Source organism: Dermacentor variabilis, unplaced genomic scaffold (genome assembly GCF_050947875.1).
Source record: "Dermacentor variabilis isolate Ectoservices unplaced genomic scaffold, ASM5094787v1 scaffold_55, whole genome shotgun sequence".
In the NCBI taxonomy this organism is placed as follows: domain Eukaryota; kingdom Metazoa; phylum Arthropoda; class Arachnida; order Ixodida; family Ixodidae; genus Dermacentor; species Dermacentor variabilis.
In genome coordinates, this window is record NW_027460753.1 from 144,006 (window position 1) to 161,361 (window position 17,356).

At 42.4% G+C, this 17,356-nt stretch overlaps 1 protein-coding gene across 1 annotated transcript; it reads left to right on the forward strand.

Moving 5' to 3' along the window:
• Positions 1 to 1,095: 1,095 nt before the first annotated feature.
• Positions 1,096 to 16,784, forward strand: LOC142569070 (uncharacterized). The gene is made up of 8 exons (XM_075678579.1): positions 1,096 to 1,279; positions 1,403 to 1,491; positions 4,207 to 4,317; positions 5,609 to 5,837; positions 8,588 to 8,665; positions 11,348 to 11,395; positions 16,124 to 16,192; positions 16,780 to 16,784. Exons 1-8 carry the CDS (start codon positions 1,096 to 1,098, stop codon positions 16,782 to 16,784), a joined length of 813 nt encoding a protein of 270 aa, XP_075534694.1.
• The last annotated feature ends 572 nt before the right edge of the window (positions 16,785 to 17,356 follow it).

Genomic DNA, 17,356 nt, shown 5'->3' on the forward strand with positions numbered 1-17,356 from the left:
ATGGTGTAAGAATATTATGAGCTGTGATCTTACCTGGGTTGAATTAGAGTGAATACTGCGTTACGAAAACGGCGGGGACAGTGGTCTTTCGTGCAAGTCGGATTCCTCGTTTCCGTTGCAGCTTTCGTGCATCGAAATATGACGTTTGGGTGCTACTTCGTAAGGATGTAAATTGTGAGCACGCATGCGAGCTAAGATCCTCTGTTCCAGCTCACTCAGGTCTTCGAGAGATGAATACGTTCTAACATCTACGGCTGCACTAGTCTGCCTCCAACTAGTGCCGCCCTATACGCGCTATCGCGCTCGCCTATCGCAGTCTTCAGCATGCTTCCGGTGAACGACTTCATCGTCACTGCAAATCGAAAAATTATGATAACAAATTTTTCCACGGCGTTTTCCACATCATTACTACCTTTATTCTACGCTACTACTTCATGATTAGAGCCGGTAAGCTTTCCATTGCACTAAAAAAGTGGTTACCATGAAAATTAGTTGTGCAGTCGTTTTAACGATTAGGCCGGGCACTGAAAAACATTTTCGTAGATGTAAATTAATGACACCTGCTTAAGCCTTTTGTAAACGAGCATATATAATGATATAAACAAGCCGTTTATTTGTAGCGCAGCATACAGACGCACTTTCGTCCCCGTGTTGTGTACTCATCGGTCGTGGACGAAGCACGAGAATAAAACTGATGAAAAAAAAAACTTAAATTTCGGTGGCTACGCTTGTCACTTTATACGAGAAATAAACATCTGCAACACCCACCTTACCATCGTAAAGAGCAAAATCATTAACATCGGGGAAAAAAAAACTCGTTACTGGCGCCATCTAAACTTATCTACCACCATGGGCGGCCGTGTCCTTTAGACTAGGTCTGTATGTATGGTAGGGCTTTGTAATAGACGCTGTAGTGAGACATTTTGCATAGGTGATCTGTGATTTTACAAGTAGCTGTTTTATTATATCTATATTACATTTATAGTAAACTATAATTATATCCGCGGGAACCATTGTTCGTGCTGATAGTTTGTCGGTCGTGAACGAGCATTCCTCGTGTGTCTCGAAACTCCGCCTGCACGACGATCGGAGACAATGTTTGCATGTGTACAGTACACAGAAGATAAGGAGCGGGCAGCGCTGCCTGTGGCTCTTATAAGAGATTTCGAGCCACAAAGCACAACTGATTTCAAAAAGGACGACGTTGTCATGGCGTATTGGGCGGATGAAGATGGAAGAGGCGAGAACTTTTACCCGGCCAACGTCACTGCACTCGCGGGTAAGCCGACGCGTCGCCGCCGCAGGCCATTTGCACCTAGAGTAGGGGTCTAAACACGTGGCCCACCATGCTGTTCTTATAGTTTGCCTTCTTTCATTTGAGTTCTGTTTTAATCATTGCCAGTCACCCTTGAGGACCTTCTGTGCAAATTGAAGAACTCGCGACACTCATTTCCCAGAGTGATATTGGGAAAGCTGCACAAAGGCAACTTGGTAAGATTTTTTTCAATTATATTTTACAATGTGCTGTGTGAACGCGTACATTAGTTTTGGTTGGTTATGCCAGTGGTAAAACAACACCTAATGGAATATATGTATATATGACTTGAGTGCATCTTGCACATTAAGCTTTTTCGGTTTTTAGCTATATTTGATTCATGTGTGGTTCATTGTACCATCCTCACTATTGCATGGTTTGCCTCTTCGCAGATGTGAATGCTGTGGTAAAAGAAATACCCCTGCACTGCAGTGTGGTACAGTCACAGTGCATAGTTGCAGATAGTGATTGCTCAGGTCATGCTTGCTGGCCAGTCTTTGTCTTTGCACAAACAGTTTAGTAACTAGGCTATGATTTTGGCTGCTACCTGGCTCCTTGGGAATGTGCATGAGACCTCTCTACCACACATGCACATGCATTGTGTGGCAGAAAGGTCTTTGTTTCTTTCTCTTCAAAGTTTGGTTACACATGAATATTGCAATTATCAGGTTGAGGCACCGAAGAATGTGCACACATTGTACTCCTCCTATCTTATTCACGCTGCATATACCTTAAGGGCTTCTATGTCATTTGTGCGGAATTCCTGGTAACTACATCCCACTAGTCTTTCTTCCTGGTTGGCTGGCTGCCTGGTCTTGGTCTGTCAGGTCGCACATGTTGCATAATGGGGTTGATGGGTCACCGTATCTGCTCTTGTGAGGTTGACAGTGACCAAGTGACCACCTGAGCTTCAGTGTTTCACTGAAGATATGCTGTGCACCCACTCTCTTTGCATGATTGGCACAGTTTTAGTCTTGTTTTTTTGACACATACTTTGGGGACCATATGGGAATAAAATAGGCCCTTAGTTTTCTATATCATCAACCTACTGGGTTTCTTACGAGCGTTACTTTGCTCCTCAGTTAAAGCTTACATAGCAAAAGAGGTGCAGCTGCTGTAGTTTATTGCTGAGTTCTCAAAGTTCAGTTCAGCAGTAAAATAAATACTACGCTGCAGCACCATCTTGTGGTACTTTGTGTTGTTCAGGAGAACTTTTCAAGGGATGAAAGATTGGTGTATCGTGCTGTGGCCCGCTAGTATAATTATACACTGAAAACGTTCAAAAGCACTGCTTTGGACCACAAATAATTTGCTAGTGAGGTGTGCACCTGCGCATATTATTGTTCATGATTATTATTATATTATTACTGTTATAATAATAATTATTACTATTAGCACCCACAATTAGCTGCAAAATTCAGAGCAGAAGTGCAGCTTGGCTGACCATTACTGCTTACTTTAAGCATACCATTTGCATCAAGCCATCGCTTTAGCCTTCTTAGTGAAACTTGAGTATTTATTGTGATGTACTCTTGGCGTCAAATAAGACGTGAAGATTGGAGCACATGGCCAAACCATAATGGAAGGTGTAGTGCGCACCATCCAGTCATCACCATTGACAGGAGTGCAGATCCTGTTGACAGCACTGCACAAGGATGCTCTCTCTGTGCTGCAATATTTTCGTTTGTGTTCTGGTTCTCTTTTACTTGAATGCAAGAAAACAAAAATAAAAAGCAATGGAAACTGAAATATTGCAGTATAGGGCGAGCATTATCACAGTGCGACGAAACTGTATGTCCTATCGGTGTCAATTGAAATGTGAACAGCAGCATCATCTTTTCTTGCTTTCAAATGAAAGAGAACCAAAACAGAAACATAAATATTGCATCATAGGTGGAGCATCATTGGATGCTCCACCTATGACTGGATGTGTATGCGTGTCACTGGTGCTGACTGGATGGTACACAATATACCTTCAATTATGCTTTGGTTACGCGCTTCACTGTTTGCGTTTCATTTGATGATAGTATGTTCATAGGGGGTTCTAGCTTCCTTTTCTGCATTCAGTGGCTTGTGCAGTTGTCTACTTGTGCTATTAATTTGTTCTTATTTAGTTTTCCTAAGTGTTGCAATGCTGTTGGTGATAACGCCCTGAATATAAGGCCCCAGATCTTATACATTTGTAAAAATGCTGCATAATTGTGAGGCATATAGCGCGTTAAAAAGACAAGGACAAAAGTGAGACGTGATACACACAGGCGCTTTTTAACGCGCTATATGCCTCACGATGTCTTACCAACAAGCCCAAATCACTGCTTTACTGCATAATTGTATGATACGTAATTGCAAAAACATGGCTTTGGAGGCCATGATGTGGTGCTTTATTGACCTTGTAGAGTGTAGCAGTAGAACTGTTTCAAAATGTGCAGCTGCTACCTTAATGATGGCAAGTGCTTTTGCAATGCATAGAAAGAGGCCTGGATGAAATCAAAAGTTAAGTGACATCTAGCCTGGTCAGGGCAATGTTTAAGTCAAACCCAAACATAACAAAAGGGGAAGAGGAAATAAAAGCTGGCCAGCTATGATTAGTGCCACACTGAAAACCTTATTGCACTACATGTGCCATTTTCTTATTTATTTATCCACCTAAAAGCGCAGTTAATTTCCCTCGTGATTTCTTCAGCTTTACCATCTCTATGGGGCTGCTAAAAAAAAAGTCAGTTCCCCTGTTTCCTCTCATTCAACCACACACACTTTTGTTGCAGTGGTCAGTGTTGGCTGCTGGGAGAGTCTCTGCAGATATGAAGATAAGAAATAGGTCCCGATGCCTGCATAAATGTTCTTGAGGAGATGTGTTGAGTTTTATCTTGCATGCCTTTTTTATGGTTAAGGCTGATGAAGGGCTCTCCAAGAGAGAAGAGAGGAAAAGGAAGCGAGAAGCTGCCAGGAAGGAACTTGGCAACATACTTAAGGCATTCAAGCAGTCGGAGAACTCGGAACTGGTAAGCAATATTTATTTGAGCCCAGCTACCCATTATTGCTGTCAACATTCAAACCTGATGGCGATGCTGAAACACTATTTTGGTTAAAGCTTAAAGTAGCAGTTTACCTTGCTGCTTCATTATCATGTCTGTGATGTGATGAGGGGGCTGTGATTGTGCCTTTTACTTTGTTATTAATAGTCTTTTCTTTCTGCACATTTTCATTCAATATACAGGTCTCTGTAATTTGGCCTTCTGGCAGCACAACATGGCATTATTTTCAACTGGACACGACTAGCATACACGAGACTGCACACATAAAAAAAGAGTAGTATGCAATATTTAATGTTACTTTCACCTGCTCATCACTAAACCATACAAGGGATTGTTAAAACTAGAAATATTCACTAAATGCCACTTGCATTAGCATGTACAAATAAAGAATTGTATGTGGTGTGCAGAGGTAATGGCAACACCTTTGTGGGAAAATAAGAATAAAAATATGCATCACTTGCAATGCACAAATGGTGCCAAAGTACGTCATAAGATAAACTGTTGCCTTGATTTCCTTGGCTAGTACAAAATCCTACTTGGTGCTTTATAGGTGGTCATGCATGGAAAACTTGCATTATCATAATCAAGACAACCTGCCATTGCAAGATGTCATTATTACCATAATTTTACCTGACTGGTATATACTGGTATTTTTAGTGTGTGGCTTCCTTTGTGACCTCAGAAGTGACACACTGCATTGAAAAGTAATTGCAGTAAAACAAGTTGTGAGGCTAGTTGGTGCATAGCTGTAAAAAAATGAAGCACCAACGGTAACTGCACACTAAGAAGGAAAGGTAAGACAGGACAAGGCGCTTCCTGTCTTTTTGTTCCTTATTAGTGTGCCGCTACCGTTGGCGCTTCATTTTTTGAAAAGTAATGCCACAACATGTGGATGGGTGAGATTTTACGCACCTTTATGGCTGGCTCATGTTGGCCTGTCTCATTTAATACCAGTACAGGTGTTGCCTGGTTTGCCAGAAGTGCACTGTCGATTGGCTGATACACATTTATGGATTTTTATTGCAGCACATATTTCCTTTGATTTTGGTAAACACTGATAATCAGAGATAACTTGGTGATATCTGGTTCTGATTTCTGGTAGTAAATTATTGGCTTGCATACGCATGCAACTAAGTGACTTCTTCATAGTTCGTATCGTTATTGTATTGTTCATAGCGCAGTTCAAGTATTATTCATAGTTTGCTCTTGAGAAGTCTCGTCATTCTCCCAAGGTTCATGGTGTCATGTATTATTGCAGTTTCAAGACTTTGAAGATGAGAGCAAAGAATCTGTTGAAAATCACACTAAAAGCAAGAAAGATAAAAGAGCTTCCCATGAAATTGAGTGGAAGAAGATGGAAGCAAGAATTGAGGACCTCGAAAAAGAACTACAAAATATAGAAGCTGAGAAAGAGGAGCTTGCTCGGCTGTTGGAAGAGGAGCGAGAGAGGTCTAGAAGGCTGACGGATGCCCTCCTCAACAAGATTGGTAAGTTGCAAGCTCGTGTTTGTGATGAGTGTTGACGTTTGCTGGTATGGGAAATGACCGAGAACAAATTAGTGGACACACAAACACAGCCTTCAAGAGTCACTTTATTGTAAACAGATGCACATACAGGCATTCAAAGCATGCTCACTTGCAAACAAAAATGCAATGCCAACACAAAATCGCGTTTAGAAAAAACAGTTCTTGACAAAGCAAGCGAAGGCATGTTCACGCATTTATAATTAGGCTTGCTGTTCGGGCTACTTCAATGACCAGCCTAGTGAGTCCATCTCTGTGTCTCGGCACATCAAAGCCTTTGTTAAACAATGGCTCACTGCCACATGTCTTGCAACAGAGCCAACCAACCACCGCATGCTTTCTTATGTTGTTGCTTTGGTTTCTCAGTTTGTCTTTTAGGCAGTGTTCCATATGGCCTACCTAGAACTTTCCGCATGAAAGTGCAGTATGATGCACAACACGATCTCTAGTTTACAAAGTGCATTTTATTATGCCTGCTGCAGCCAGCCAATAAAGCCTTAAAGTTAGTGCTTGTCTGTGCAATTGCTAGTCCTCAATTTCAGTGCGCTTATACAATTTTAACTCATGTTCGTGTAGCATGACTTTTTGAAGTGAGCTCCTTAAGCTCATTATTTTTTAACACAGAAGCTGAGAATGCCTAACAAGTGCCACGCAACAGCGATAACGTGTTTCAGTATTCAATGAAAGCAGTAAAAGCTGGGGATCAAAAGGAGAGTGAATAGACACAAACCAAGTAAGAAACATACGTGCAGCTACATAGGCATGCACTGTAGAGTGTCATATAGGTAATCAATAAATGGGTGCGTATCTATGAGCCAAGTATAATACAGAGGCATCTATGTTTTGTCTTCAAGGTGCACTGACACAATTATTAAAAATTATTCTTAAAGCTGCAACTCTATAATAAGGCCTCAGTTTCTCAAACATGCAATAAATCATGAATTATACCACCATTTAATGCAATTAATTTAGATTGGTACCATATAGAGTACAGCTTATTTGCATACCATTCGTTTGCAAGGGCTCCTCTACACAGAGAAAGGAAATAAACTAGGAGGAAATGTCACATTGCATAGCTGGCCTTTGTAAACCAATTATTCTTGGATCCATACCCTTCACTTTCTTTCTCTTGGCCTACCGCATGACCCTGCGCTCAGCAGACTTGGCATTGTAAGCTTGGCTTATGGTAGGTTTTAATCAACATAAAGGCGCCTACAAAAGTGGTATACTGCAGCGGCGTCGCTCGGTATTTTGGCGAGCTGAAGCACGAAACATTGAAACGAGTCAAGCGACATGCCTGCAGATAATAAAGGGCACCGATTGGCTGTCTTGATCCCAGGTGCTGCCTGTAGATGGCGTTGCGATGCAGTTTGCCGTTGCTGCGGCTCCCGTTGTGTGGAGTTTACCACTTTTGTCGGTGCCTGTACATGTGCTTGGGGGCTTTGGTAACTGCCGTGTGATTACTTCTTTGCAACATGCTTATGCAACTTGGGTAGCTTATGCTGGCTTGTACATTTAATAGCCATTGTGCAACAGTGCAGCTACTATCACACTCATTTTATTTTCAGAAGAGTGCAGTTAGTGCGGCAGTGAAAGACAGTAAAAACTGTCTTGACAAGATCACTTGTTGAGTCAACTTTTTTTGGCTGCAATTTTATCCTATGGTGTTCTCTTCCAATTCTTTCATTCCTCCTAGCTTCACTACATGTGCAAATTGTGGTTATGTGCACGTGTTATCACTGATGAGTTGTTTGGTGCAGTGGTAAAAGCACAATGTTATAGAGTTGTGAAAGCTTTTCAAGGCGAGAAAGCTTTAGACGACGAGGAATAAGTTACTGAAGGGGAGGAGGGCAAAGGGCACTGCACATTCTAAGAGACAGTAGAGGGCCAAGCTTTTATTATTACATGTTGAATGTGAACAAGTGGAAAGAATAGGCCACGTGGTGTGCTTCCAGCTTGCGGCAACACGGTTATTTTGTGGCTTGTGAACACTGTATCATCAGGCTCATTTGTATGTCAGCAGCTTGTGATACCATGTGAGCATTGCCTATGACATGCGTGACATGTAGAGAAACCCTTGTAAAAAAACCTTAGGCCAACTGATCGTAGCATTGGAAGAGGATATAATTAGCAATTCTTTGTGCATTTAGGGAATTCTTTTGCCATACTATGTTTCTCAGTTCAGCAGTTATCTAATGAAGCATGGAAAACAGGATGCAAAAGTATTGTACCAGTACTCTTTTAAGTTGTGGTAGGCTCATAGTGTGCATCTGATTTTCCAAACTGAGTTCATGGCAGATCATTTATACCTGACATGCTGTCAGTTCCTGGCCAAATATTACCTCACTTCTTGCAATATTGTGGTATATGTGCATGTAGCAGCTAAATCAACATTGCAGGTTATGTAAGGCTTATCAAAAATATACTGTGTACACTGAATGCATGACTGCGGGGCTCATTATCTGTGTTCGGAGCATACAGCTTTGGAAGGTGGGAGCTTCTGTTCTTCATTATTGTAAGCACCATGAGTGGCACAGGAGCCACGTATGCATCTTAGCCACAGCTATGTCCACAGGCACGAGCACATATAAGGATTTTGCTGCACCATGTTGTGCATTATTTGCAGCCATTGGCAAAAGAATGTCTGGCTTTTCCTTGTTTTTAATGCTATTTTCTTAGCTGGTGTTTTATGACAGTAATTGCTTTTCATGCAGAAATTGCTCCCACTGCCAAGACAGCCACAATCGCAAAAGAGGTTGTTCATGAAATCTTGGTGCCAGATGTATCCCCAGGTTTGCTCATCAGCTCTCTCTCACTTGGTTTTCCTGTTCCAGACGTGGCATTCTTTAAAGGGCCCCTCACCAGGTTTAGGCATTTTGAACAGACATGTGTGACGCATAGATCACTCTGTGGAAACTGTGTCTGCAAAATATTGAAAGCTACACGGTGTAACAGCATAAACGTCACAGAAAAGCTTGCATGCCCTTTTTTTCACGTGAGCTCTGCTTCCAGCCACAGAGTCAAGGTTACATGCACAAATGCCTCTATGTAAGATGCACTGCCTGCAACGTCACCAATTATGGCTTATGACCTTGGTATTTTGCCTAGCACAATGCTGCCACTGGTAGTATGCCACACAGCGAAAAGTGGAAGGGGAAAAAAACGGAGGCAGTGCTTGTGACGTAAATGGGACAAGGTCCCTTGGCTCCAGTGAGGGAGTTGGCTGGTAACAAAAGTCACCTGTGGGCATCAGACATAGCAGAAGGAGAGAGTGCTTACGTTGGCAGTGAGCCCTTCCCTAGGTGATGCCCTGCTACTTGCAGTGCACAAAGAAAATTATCGATTGGACTTGGTGAGGGGCCCTTTAAGCTGTAATTGTTAAGAATATGTTAAAAAATTTGCTTTTTATTTAACCTAAATAACTTCATAAAATTTACTTTTTTGCATGATAACTTCAGGAAACTTTTGACCTCTTAGTTGATTGCAAGTGATTTACATCTGTGTGGCTTCATGTGACAGATATTCAGCGAGACATACTATTTAACTTCGACGCATGGGAACATGTTAGTCTAACATACGCACAAGATGGAACAAAATGTTGCATGTTGTTGGCAGTGTATTTATCTTATTCATGCAACACACAGGTCCTAGAATTAATTGCTATATTGTCTTCATTGTTGATATGTACAGGTGCACCTAGCTATTACATTGCCTTGGAAAAGGTATGAGGGGTTTGTCTTGACCACTTTGGAACAGCTTCCTTGTAGACATTTTTTTAAAGCATAAAATGCTGTTAGCTCCCGTTGTCCGCGACCTTCAAGAGACCTTGAGCCAAAATCGAGCTGTTATCCGGGCACTCAAGATGAGAATGAGACGAGAATGGGGCAAGAATGAAACGAGAACATATAGTGCGCGATCGAAGATCTTTGTTCAATACGCATTCTGTTTGGTCGCTGCAACGTCACAAAGTGGCAGTACGCAGAATTTGCGAGAACGGGGCGGAGAGAGAAGCCAATCTGCAAGTGGTGAACTCCCCGGAAGTCTACTTCACTCGTTTGTCATCTGCTTGCAGAATACTACAGTTTGTAACTATTAGTTTCTCTGCGTTGTCCCTAGGTGGTGTCACGCACAGCGAGGAAAAAACAAAAGGAAAATAAACTGCTGGAACAGTGGCGCGCTTTTCAAGAGCCAACAACATTGCAATGGCTCACTGGCATTCAATGATGGGGTCGAGTTAAATGCACAACCAACTCACTGTTTCGAGAAACAAAACAATGATAGAATTCGCTTCAGTCGAAACTCAGTTTCGCCCCAGTCTAAACTCACGGTCTCTGGTCCCCAACACTTTGTACAGGACCACATTACATATGCTAATTACTGCCCTTTAAAAATATTGCTTCTGATTTCTTCCTAATGTTTGTTCACAATACCACTCTATCAAGCTGTAACTTCTTGTACACTGAAGTTTAATTTATCATTTCGAATAGCGATGTTCAAAAAGGCAGATACAGTGCACCATACACCTGAATGTCATCTTTTGCGCTGAAACAGGGTTGCTTGTGCTCTTTTCATGGCTAGTGTTCTACGATTTCCGTGGCACAAGTTTTGTGCCGCCTCCTGCAAGAGCTGGCAACGTGCTGAGTGACCAGGCCGACAGTGACCGGCACGCCTCAGATGGCTGTGAGTAATCGTCGTAATTACTCCAACCCATCTGATTTGCCGGTAGCTGGTTCATGCTTACATCTACTCTCGGTTATGGGAGAGCCAGCATCTTTTTACTGGACTTACTAAGTACAATCAGTCAGATAACAACATCGGGTGAATGCTTGCCATTTTAATGATCCATGCTTTTTGCTGCAGTGCAAAGAAAAATCTAGTGTAGGTGCACGCACACTTAATTGGTGCCATCACAACATTTGTCTGCTGGGCTGTTCTCTGAAGTGGATGCTACCCCTGTAGTTATAGTCATTCGTCTCCTTGCTTTTTCTACATTGTCCATTACAAAACACTGGACCAACTTGCAAAGTTTTAGCCTACTGCCACAAATGTTTGGTGACAGCTGCATGCCAGTAAGTGAATTTGCAGCATTTCATATACTTGCACAAAATGTTTAACCTTTCCATGCCTATGCGAAAGCTCCACGTGAGTTTGGAACAAAGCAGTTATCATCGCGCAGCACTCGCTTGTTGTCAATTGTTTGGCTGATTGTACAGAAATGTGTGCATTGCTGCAAATAACTAATGTAATGATGACTTCCAAGGGTGTTAGAGTGATTTGTGAATATTTACTTAATTAAGTCAATTACAGATGATAGTTCCTCTGGCAGCATCCTTTGTAATGCTTCAAGCACCCCTAGTAGAAGTCTTTAAGACTTTTTTTGCAGGATTTGCTTTGTTTTGTTCTTTTTCGTCCAGATAAAAATCATGCAGGAGGTACAGTAGAATGTTTCTCATACTGCTATATTTTTGTTTTAGGTGGTCCACCGCAGTCATACGAAGTGTTGGCGGAGGGTTCAGTGGAAGGCAAGTGAACCCTTGTAATACTCATTACGAGTGTGTCTTTACACACTTCTTATGGTATTTGTGAAGTTTCATTCCATGGCATATGTGTATACATTTTGTTTATGAAATGTTAAATGGTCTGCACTATATTTTTGTTTGTCAGCTGTGAACTGGGGTTATACAACTAGCCCTTTTGCACCTCTGACTAGGAAAGAAGGCCATTTTAAATCAAAACACTATCTTTTGGAGACTGCTGACAAATTTCACACTATGTTGAACCAGCACAACACTGTCCATAATCAGTATTCCTTGCTTTCAGTTCTTGTTCTCCAGAAAGTATGCCATACTTCTCTCTTCATTTCATCTTACACCAAACGTACAGAACCCTAATTATAATCATTGTAAAATGTACAGGGTCGTCCACTCTTGGTATGAACACGGCGCAGCGTGGCTGTGCTGCGCAAAGCGTCAGCGTGCACCACTTGGCCGCGCATCAAAACTAAGTGGAGCATGTGCACAGGGGCTTGGAGGTGGGGCATTGCGTCGTCTGCTGAAGCGAGGGAGCTTACCATGCTTTAGCATACTACACAGGACATGAAGCCCTACCTCCAAGCCCCTGTGCACCTGCGTCGCTTTGCTTCGATGGGCGGCTAAGCCGTTCGTGCTGGCGCTCCGTGGCGCACGGCCATGCTACGCTGTGTGCGTGCGAAGAATGGATGACCCTGTGCATTGCTCAAATCGTCATTGAAATATATTTAAAGCACATAAAATGCTGCGACCATAACTTGCCCATGTTTGTTCCATTTGGCAGTTTCTAGCATGTGTCAATCAGTTATTCAGCTGGACAAGAACCTTCTCTGGCCTAACAATGACGTGACGCTTGCAGTTCCCTCGAAAAGAATTTGCATGATAGTGGAAATTCTTTCTGCAGAGTCATGCTCTATAAACTTGCAGGCTTCCCCAGAACTGATTTACCACATTCATTTACCTAGTGTATTGGGAACAGGAATATCAAAAAGTACTACAAGTTGAAGTCTGTTGCCATATTAAAGTAATTCCTACATATATAATTTATTTTGTGGGTATGTTGCTTAGGCAATGTTCTTTTTATTATCTTTCTGTAAACTGATCTGCTGAAGTACTCCTAAGTTGCATTGGGAAGTTGCACTGCCTTTCAAATTTAATAAGATTGGACATTTTACAGTACTGCAATAGAAATGTGCTATTAACAGTAAATATAATGCTGCACTGCATGCATTGCAGTGAACACATTTCTTCTCATTTTGCTTTACAGTCCACTGGCATAATTGACAATTTGCAATAAGCAAAGACATACATCTTTCAGAATATTTAAATATTCGATATAATGACCACATTTGTGTGCATCCTGCAGTTTGTTATAAGTGTGTCTAAAGTATGTGCATACTTCAAGTGCAAATAAATAGGGACAGAAGAAAGGAAAACCACATAGGACAAGTGCTCATCCCGTCTGTTCTTCCTTTCTTCCCCGCGCCCTGTTTTTTTGCGCTTGAAGTCAAATATGCATTCTCACAAACTTGCCTAAATTTCCGCTTTGATTGGCTAATTTGTGTACTGATTGGCTAATTTGTGTACTGATTGGTTAGATATGTGTGCTGTGCAATAACCAGCACCCAAGAAAGACTAATTTCTTATACTTATGTCTGAAGTTGCCAACCACACATTGCACGCAAGCTTGAGTCTGCGTGCCTTCGCATACTCAAGCTGCGTGCAGCTTGAGTATGCGTAGATAATGCGGAATAGCTCGTATGTGTTGAAGGCTGGTGCGAGCGCGGAGATCTGTTGCAGGGGAATTATAGTGCTCGGACTGCCTTAAATTGCCATATTAGCCAAGCACCTTGCTAAAATCAATTCTCAGGGAGGCTGATTACCGTATTATGTGGAATATAGGTTAGGGCGAAATATTGGTCGACCCCCTTGCATTGAAGCGAAGAAGTCAACATAAAAACTATAAGGCACAAGACTTCGTTTATTTACTGGCGCCGTCAGACCAGTCATCTGCTTATTCATTCGAGCTGTCTGAACTCTCGTCTGAAGACTGCTTCTCACTGGCTGCGACCCACAACATGTCTTCCTTGGTGCCATCCAAGGAGTTGCTAATGCAACACCTCTTCAATGCCCGCACCACCGTATCGTCGGGCAGCGAGCGCCAAGCCTGCAACACTCATGTGGCCACAGTGGCGAGAGCCGGCTGGTTGGGGTCGTCGCGTTGGCGCCGGCCATCTACTGATTATACTGTTCACGAACACGGTCTTTAAAGGGCATGTTAAGCACGACGTCCATTGGCTGAAGTGCTGATGTCATACCTCCCGGAAGGACGGCGAACTCTGTCCTCCCGTCGCGGAGTGCCTGCTTCACACCTGTGATCAAGTGCTTTCGAAAGGCAACCAAGACGAGCATGCTCGGACACCGCAGGAGTGCACCGGGTCGCCGATTCCAGAGGGTCTTGATCCAATTGATCATGAGGGCCTCGTCCATATAGCCCTTTTCGCTCACGCAAATGACAACATCCCGTGGGAAAACCTCTTTCGGGAGCGTCTTCCTCTTGAAGATTATGTATGGGGGCAGCTTTCTGCCGTCTGCATCACACACGAGCATCACCGTGAAGCGCGAATGCTCATTCCTCGTTGAAAGAAGCTTGACTTCCTTCGCGCCGTGTTTGCACATTGTGGTGGACGACGGCATGTCGAACCGCACTGGCGTTTCATCAGCGTTGCCGATCTGTCCCTATGCTGCTGCCAGAGACAGATAACATACTGCTGGAATTCCACCAGCTTGTCCTCATATGCCTCCGCATCTTCTGGCAGATGGATGTGCACCGTCGAAGTGCGAATTCCTTGCGTCGCGTGAAGCGACGAACCCAATAAATGGAGCCTTTGAATTGTTCCTTGGACAGTCCGGATTCTCGAGTGATCTCGATAGCTTTGATGCGGATGAGTTCTGCTGTCACTGTCAAGGATCTGGCACGATGCTCACGGATGAAATCTGCCCCCTTGCCTTCAAGCTCCAGGTGCACCGCGTGACACCCGCGATAGGACATCTTCCACACATTGCAGGCAGACAGCTTGACTTTCTGCGTTCACCAGTACTGGATGCTTTTTTCCAAAATGCCAAAGTGCCGCTGGGCGGACATGCTCCCATGCATTTCAGCATATTCGATCACTTTCTTTTAATATGCTGTGGTGATCTGAAGTCAAGTAATAGTACTTATTTTGTGGGTTGTCGGCAAATTAGCTATGCTAGGAACGATTGCCGCACAAAAAGGGAAGATGGTGTCGATCCAATTGCATAGGCCGCGTCAACGTTGGGCCTCATCGGTCACCATGGAGGCGATAAAAATGTGGATGCTGGAAAGTCTGCGCTTCTACATGTTTCCAGATGACTATTCAGGTTGTGCCAAGGGCCGGTATATATATATATAAGTCAAGGGGTGACCTTTGAGTAATATTTTTTTTGGAAAAAACGTCGACTTATATTTCGCACTATACGGTAATGTTCATGTGAGGAAGTGCTTTTTCTTTCTTCTTCGCATGGACTTTACATCCCTAAATTTAAAACAGTTACTTTGATAAATATTTAAGAATTTTGAAGCACTGTCGATAGCAATATGAAATGATGCCTGCTGAGACATCTATGTGAGAGCAGGCACTGGCTCACGTTTATTGTAGATGCAAACCGCCATTCCTTGTGAGGCGTGGCAGGCACAAGGCACGTAGACTCGAGTTTGTGTGCATCGGCAAATAAGGCTGCCTTTTCTGTACTGCCGCTGTGTTTGTTCCATTATCGCCTTGATGAAGCATTCAAATTTGATAAGTATCTAGAATTCAGTATGATTCTCAATGTAAAAAAAATGTAGCTGTATTAAGTTGTCACTGCATCCAAATTTGCCCTACAAACTGCTGCCCTCAAGGTTCTAAACAAATTTCATGAATTTTTGATAAGTTTTCTGAAATGCATTATTCACAGCAAAGTATGTCTGCCTCATCTAGAAACTCCACAAAAGTAGTGTGTCGCTACACTCATGCACTTTTTATAAACAAAATGTTATGGTTTAAAGAGAACTTTATATATATGCTACACCCCCAGTTATCCTTGACAATTACTTTTATGACTTCATTGCAGTAGTGAAAAGTAGTTGTGTATGTGTTGTTGATAGTATAACGGGGAAATTGTCATCCACCCGACTGTAGTATGAAGCTACAAAGGAAATGCGTACGAGCTTCTCTAAACAGAGCTTTGCAGTTGAAAAATTCGTCCTTGTCCGGGATTTTCTTCAACTGCAAAGCTTTCTTTCTGAGAAACTCGTATGGGTTTCCTTTATAGCTTCATGCTACAGTCAGGTCGATGACATAGCAGATCACGGTCAAGCATGCACAAACAAGGACAAAGTGAGGAGTAGAAAACACAAGCGCTTGTGTTGTCTACCCCTCACTTTGTCCTTGTTTGTGCGTGCCTCACCGTGATCTGCTATGTGCAACCAGCTAGCCCTAAAGTCGTTGCTCTTGACATTGACATTTTTTCATCTTGTAGACTTTCCTCCAACTTGCAGGCTTCCCTAGAACTACTTTGCCGCACTCATTTACATGGTGCTTTGTGAAGTTCATTAAAGATGTGTTCAGACAATTGCATGATGTTTTGCTGGCATAGTTATGCAAAAAGTACAAATTGCTTATGAAACTAGAAATTGTGATGCAATATTGTGATTTTCAGGTGCCAGTTTCAGCCATGCACTGGAAGATGAGCTTCTGGACCTGGGGAGGACAGACCAGGCTGATACTGGTATGTGGAATAACTTGCTTAAACTGTGTTTGAATGATCGTTATGGTAGAAAATTCAACATATCTCATCTAGGAGGAGGAGAAAGTTATTTTGTTTTTTACCAGCTGCTTCAAACTTTGCCAGTTTTCTGCAGATACATCCTTTGAGCCGCAGTTAACATAAAAATGGTTTCACCTGCATTACTAAATTACTCTTCCACAATACCAAAAAGGCCCTCGGTTACTTCCAGAAGACGGCTTAATTTTGATAGGACAGAAAATGTGCAAAAGAGAAGGTGAGCGATGATGCCTTAAAGTTCCTGCACCAGAGTGTCTGCTAAGCCCAATGGTTAATTGTTTGTGGGTAAAAATCGGCTACATTGTGTTTTAAAGGAGCCAAGCATTGAAAATGGCAAGCTTGTGGCACTTAGGCAACGAAGCCCAAATATGAAAAACAAGAATGTATGCTTCGAAATTAATGATGTCACACTGACATTCTGCCAGTCTGGAGGCAGCATGAAATCCGAAAACTAGAACTTTGACCTTAATTTTTCAACTAATATTCCACCTATTGCATAATTAGTGTCCCATTAATGCATGTTTATCTAGGGTAACCTGTTTGCTGCTTTAATTGTGCTTCACATTTGCTTCAATATTGCTGACTTTTTCTTGTGGGACATTCAGTGACAATATTATTTGCCTCTTCAGATGACAGTTCTCTTGCTGCATCAAGCTCTGCACCGCAAGAGCCCAAGCTGTTTGAAGTGGTAGATGGGAATGTAAGTTTGACTTGGACACTTCCTTTATGCTGTGCTTTGGTTTTTTATATTTGTTTCATATTTTTAATAATTGCCTAGTAGTAAGTGCTATGGCATTGTTATTTGTTTTATGTATGAGGAGCAATGCATGTCACTTTTTTCGAGTTAGTAGTTTCTAAGCTTTGCTTAGATGTACATTTGTGCCTGATGCTCACTGTGGTTATATTTCTATTTCTTACTGACATTTTTGTTCATTGTGTTTTGGCTGGCCAGTTGTCTTGTGTAAGCACTCTGCATGTTTCTCAAGGTGCATTGAACAGCAAATTCATGCACACTGAGCAAATTTTCTTGCAAAGTAAACATGAAACTAACGCACTTACATTTGTTACTGGTCTAGTCAGTTCATACTGTATTACGGACCATAAGAA

Bases quoted from the DNA above. Each gene is read 5' to 3' on its own strand.
- LOC142569070 (XM_075678579.1), top strand. From the start codon at position 1,096: ATGTTTGCATGTGTACAGTACACAGAAGATAAGGAGCGGGCAGCGCTG. The intron at 4,318-5,608 runs GTAAGCAATATT...GTATTATTGCAG, and splicing joins AGTCGGAGAACTCGGAACTG to TTTCAAGACTTTGAAGATGA. The intron at 11,396-16,123 runs GCAAGTGAACCC...TGTGATTTTCAG, and splicing joins GGCGGAGGGTTCAGTGGAAG to GTGCCAGTTTCAGCCATGCA.